This window comes from Patagioenas fasciata, chromosome 15 (assembly GCF_037038585.1).
Source record: "Patagioenas fasciata isolate bPatFas1 chromosome 15, bPatFas1.hap1, whole genome shotgun sequence".
NCBI lineage: Eukaryota > Metazoa > Chordata > Aves > Columbiformes > Columbidae > Patagioenas > Patagioenas fasciata.
In genome coordinates, this window is record NC_092534.1 from 16,067,501 (window position 1) to 16,072,500 (window position 5,000).

At 62.4% G+C, this 5,000-nt stretch overlaps 1 protein-coding gene across 2 annotated transcripts; it reads right to left on the reverse strand.

Moving 5' to 3' along the window:
- Window positions 1–21: 21 nt before the first annotated feature.
- Window positions 22–4,675, reverse strand: UNCX (UNC homeobox). 2 transcript variants are annotated; one of them, XM_071815259.1, is made up of 4 exons: window positions 4,132–4,220; window positions 3,180–3,280; window positions 2,877–3,052; window positions 22–1,143 (listed from the first exon to the last, which is right to left on the reverse strand). In XM_071815259.1, the coding sequence occupies exons 2-4, from the start codon at window positions 3,244–3,246 to the stop codon at window positions 103–105; spliced, it is 1,284 nt and encodes a 427-aa protein (XP_071671360.1). In that variant the 5' UTR covers window positions 3,247–3,280; window positions 4,132–4,220; the 3' UTR covers window positions 22–102. The 2 variants fall into 2 exon arrangements, with proteins under 2 accessions (XP_071671360.1, XP_065707232.2); XM_065851160.2 differs by lacking the exon at window positions 3,180–3,280 and having other exon boundaries at window positions 4,132–4,675.
- Window positions 4,676–5,000: the final 325 nt, after the last annotated feature.

Genomic DNA, 5,000 nt, shown 5'->3' on the forward strand with positions numbered 1-5,000 from the left:
GGGGAAGCGCTTCCCCCCGTTTCTCACGGGTGACGGGCGTGGGTGGGGGTGTCGGTGTCGTTCTCGGGTGGTTTTATTTTTGCCTTGTTTTGTTTCGCCCGATCAGTCCATGTCCACCTCCTCGCCGTCGGCGGGGCCGCAGTCCGATCTGTCCCTGGTTGTGCTGGCGTCCCGAGCCCGGACCGGCGATTTGGGCCGGGGAAAACTACCGCCCTCCGCGGGAGCGGCCGCCGCCGGGTCACCGTGCGCAGTCGCGGAGCGGGGCGAAGCGCCGGCCGGCGCCGGGGGCACCGACCCTGCCGCAGCCGAGTCCGTGGAACCGGGGCCGGGTTGCGCACCGGCGGGCGCCGGCTCCGCGCTGCAGCCGGGCGGGCCGGGGTTGGTGGCAGGCAGTGGGGAGTCCCGGGGGGGCTGACCGGCCTCGGGGCTCGGGCTGGCCTTGAGCGCGGTCTGCGGGACGAGGAAGCCCAGGGGCTGGGTGATGGGGTAGAGCAAGAAGTGTCCTTTGCCGATGAGGGTGCGTGGGGCGCAGGGGGGGAGGCTGGGGAAGTCCGGGGCGGCTTTGCGGCGGGGGGGCGAGTCGGAGAGGAGGCTCTCCACGCTAAAGGGGTTGAGCTTGTGGAAGCTGCCGGCTCCGCGGGGCCCCCCCGCGCCCCCGCTGCCGTCCCCCGACGGAGCGGCCGCGCAGTCCTTGTCGGGCGGGCGCTGCAGCCGCCCGCTCCCGCTTCTTTGGTTGGGGTAGAAAGGCTCTGCCGTCTGGTCGCAGGTGCCGGGGGGCGGCTCGGAGGGGGTGGCGGCAGCGGGGGGCGGTGGGTGGTGTGGCGGGGGCTGCCCGCGCGGCTTGGCCTCGGGCGGGGCGGGCGAGAGGCCTCCCCCGCCGCCGCTGTCGCTGTCGGAGCTGGGGGTGCTGTGCAGGGAGAGGCCGCTGGGCGAGTGCAGGTGGCGGCTTTGGCTTTTGAGGAGCTTCTTCTCGTGCTTGCGCTTCTTCTTCTCCATCTTCTCCAGCTCCTTACGGGCGATCTCCTCGGGGTCCATGGGCTCCCCGCTGCACGTCGTGGGGTGGGAGTTGTGAGCCGGCCGCCCCGGGCCCTTCTTCGTGTTCTCTTTCTTTCTCCATTTGGCCCGACGGTTTTGGAACCAGACCTACACACCGAACAACGAGAAGCAATTAACACCCAGAGCACCGGCCCCCCGCGGAGGCCAGGGCGGGGGGCAGGGAGAAGCGCAGCTCGGGCCGCCCCCGTCCACCCTTCGAGGTGCCGGCAGTCCCAGTCCACAGGACCTGGCATCTGCGAGACGGATAGCAAGGGAGGGGGTAGGAAGAGATATTTACGCTGCCTTAACAGGATAGAAAAAAGAAAAAAGCAAGGAGACGGGGATGTACACTCACGCACACACACGCTACATCCTGTCCGCACCGGCGCCGCGGGGAGGGGAAGGGATAACACAATCCCCTCGCTCTTCCCCGCGGCCGAGGGGCGCAGAAGCACCACCCGGAGCCTCGGCCTGCGGGCCCGGGCCCGATCCCTCCGCAGCAGCACGCAAAATGCAATAAAGCACAGCACAATAAGCGGGCCGAAGGTAGAGGCGGCGGCAGGGGGTAGCGCCTGGCCCGGGTGGAGCGGGGGCCGGGCCTTCTGCCCGTCCCGGGCGTCGGAGCAGAGGTGTTGGATCATCTAAAAAATAGGACTTAATTTTTTCTTCTCCCATAATCTGTAACAAACCAAACCCTATCTGTTCCGGCCCTGTTTCTGCTTGCTTCGGCGTTTCCCCGTCGTTCGCGTTCCCCCCTGCGCCAGCAGCGCCGCGGCCCATCGGGCAGCGCCCGTTCCTGGCAGGAACCAGAGGCTGCGTTTGGAGCCGGAGCATGGCACCAGCTCGGGAGCATCGCGGGGATATCGGCGAGCCGATCCCGGCTCCTTCCCCCCGGCCGGGCCCTGTGCATTCCCAGGAGAGTCCCGCAGGCTCCCGACCGCCCAGGCACGGCGGAGAGGATGCTCTCGGAGCCGGCGCAGGAAGGGAAAAGCGGCTCGGAAAGACACCGTGAGACAAAGATGATGGAGGAACCGTGGCAAACGGCGTCAGTTCATCCCGGGGGGACCGGCCCCGCCGCCCGAGATGGGATAAAGACGCATTTCGCGCACACGCAGCCCACGCGAAACCGGCCCACCGCAACCCACCGAGCACAGCCGCCCCGCACGACCGCGGGCTCCCGGGCCGAGCAGCCCGGCAGGACGCGGAGCAGGGGCGACGGCTCGGCCTCGCCGACCGATCGCAGCCACCACAGCATGGAACAGCTTCTGGAGACAAACAGCCAGCCCGCATCACATCCGCATCCCCCGACTTCGTTCACTTTTAATATATATATATCTTTAAGCAAATGGAAGGCTCCCTCCTTATCTCGTAGAACCGAGGGCCTGAGCAGTTCGTTAAAATTAAGTTTTACAAGTTCCACATGCTCTCGATGCGCCTACGAGCTTTATTGACATTCTCCGGTGTACCCCCGCCCGTGATTAAGCCTCATATTTGCATGCTAATTTTTTTGCCCTTGGCTCATGTAAGAAAAATGCTTACAGTAGACAAATATTCTAAAAATAAATTAAAAAAAAAAAAAAGGTTTAGGGAACCTAGACTGAAAAACCACTCTCGGAGGCTCGGTCGTAAAGATTAAAAGAATAATGATAATAAGAAAATAAACCAGCAAGGACCAGTGCAAGGCAGGGAAACAAAAGGCGAGGCGGGGAGGAGCGGGGCTGAGGGCCCGAGCGCGCAGGGCCCGTCCCGGCGCGGGGCGCGGGTCCGGCGGGGCGTCCCCAGGGACCGCTCGGCGCAGGGAGAGGGCAGGGGCAGAGGCGGGGGGCACACACGGTTTTTACCTGCACTCTGGACTCCACCAAGTCCAGCCTGAGAGCCAGAGCCTCTCGCATGAACACGTCCGGGTAATGGCTCTCATTAAACGCCTTTTCCAGCTCCTCGAGCTGCCAGCCAGTAAAATTGGTGCGGGTTCGTCTTCTTTTACAGCCAGGACTTTCTTTGTCCGGGTCACCAGAGTCTGAAAAGGCAGAAATACCCTCAGGTCCCTGGAAGACAGGCCTTCTCCCACCCTCCCTGCCATTCACAGGAGCCTTTTAACTTTTGTGCTCGACAGCGTTGATAAAAGAGCGGGATTATACACACACCTGCGCTAAAAATGGGGAGGAACCCGATCTGCCCTCGCCTCCTCCGAAAATGTACTTTACAGAACATTTATTCCTGAAGGAAGCTTTCCACAGGCACTCAGCTGGCAGAGAGAGAGAGAGAAGTTCCAATATTTGCTCCAGCCACCAAAGATTCCATTAAAAAAATTAAATTAAAAGCCCTCCCTCCTTCCCTTCCCCGGTTCCCCCGGAGCTCCTGCGTGGGTTGCAGCGCCCGGAGCGGTCCCACACGAGCCCCCAGAGCAGGGCGGCCCCCGAGCCTCCCGCGGACCCCCAAGCACGGGCAGGCGTGGGGCCGGGTGATCGCAGCCTCTCCGAGAAGGAACACCTCCAGGTTGGGGATTTACAGCCCTGGCTGCACCTCTCCTGACGTTTTCCAGCAGGTGTGGAATTTAATAATAGCACTAATAATTTTTATTTAGTAGAGGTGCATAGGGAGGCTGTTCCAGGATTACTAAAAAGGATGTTGGGGCGACCGAGTGTTCTAATAGCGGAACAATAGCGGTACCACAGGCCGGTGGGGAGGGAAGGAGAGCGCTTCCTTCCGTTAAATCGTTTAACGAAATAATTACTGCTTTTCATCCCCCAAACTCGAATGATTTTTTAATTTTATTTTTTTTTGTATGGTATGCTCCGAGCCCCCCATCCCAGAGACAAACTCTGGGGGAAGGCACCAGGCCGGGCCCGCTATTGTTCAGACGTGGCCCCACGCCGGTGGGAGCGGGAGATGCTCTCGCTGCTCAGCCCAGAGCCCCGTCCTGTCCCCCCCCTCGGGGGGTGCCTAGCACAGCCGCCCCCCCTCCAGGCACCCCAATACCCGCAGCTGGGGATGCGGGGCTGGGGGGGCGCGGTGCTTTTCCTCTCCGCACTGACACACTCCGGGCAGGGAGCGGCGGTCGGGGCAGGGGAGGAGGGAGGACGGGGCCGCTCCTACCTGCGAGTTTGAAGGGCTGAGTGTCCCCGTTCACCCCGCAGCCGGAGGGGATGAGCGGCGCCGGGTTGACCACGGAGGCGGCGCAGGAGCCACTCAGTAATCCATCGATGGAGAAGGGGACGGAGGCGGCCGCCGACTGCAGCTGGTGCCCGGCCAGCTCATAGACGTGATGGTGACCGAGCGGGTAAGGGAAACCCACCATACCCCCGAACTGGGCATGGGGATGCTCCAGGATGCGGCTGTCCATCATGGGGGCGGCTCTAGCGCGGGGGGTGCCGGCGGGGCTGGGGGCGCTGGGGCGGCTGGGGCCGGGGGTGCTGCTGCCGGAGGAGGAGGAGGCGACGCGGCGAGGGGCTCATGCTGCAGGGCGCCCGGGCGCTTTAACTTTATCAACATCAGGCTCCCAATAATTAGCTCAGGCTGGGGGAATTTGGGACCAATAAGAAACGTTAATCGGTCCTGACGTCAGAGACGTGCCAGTGTGGGGAGCAAACGTTTTCCATATCGATTGCTAATTATACCTGACATCCAGCCTCAATAAACAATATCAGAGCTGTCACAACAAGACAAGGGGGGCTTTGATACGAACTCCAGCCCGAGGAGGGCGGCGGGGGCCGGGCGGGCAGGGGAGGGTGCGGGGGGGGCCGGAGGGGAACACACGGATCTGCCTGATACCCGGTTAAATACTAAACAGCCGGAGTTACACACACACACTCAGCCTCCCCCCCACCTCTCCAACCCACCCTCTTCCCCCTTGTCCCCTCCCCTCTCCAAATCACTAATAGATTTCCCTTTAAAACATTCACCAGCGTGTTGTGGGGATTTTTCACCAGAAATGCTCTACTCTCTGAACCTTTAAAGTGATGTTG

What these genes read in the sequence shown, in the direction of transcription:
- UNCX (XM_065851160.2), bottom strand. Translation starts at nt 4,381, where the DNA reads ATGATGGACAGCCGCATCCTGGAGCATCCCCATGCCCAGTTCGGGGGT. An exon ending in TCAGCCCTTCAAACTCGCAG is followed by an intron (nt 3,053 to 4,131) that starts GTAGGAGCGGCC and finishes CTGCCTTTTCAG; the next exon opens with ACTCTGGTGACCCGGACAAA. An exon ending in TGGTGGAGTCCAGAGTGCAG is followed by an intron (nt 1,144 to 2,876) that starts GTAAAAACCGTG and finishes TTCGGTGTGTAG; the next exon opens with GTCTGGTTCCAAAACCGTCG.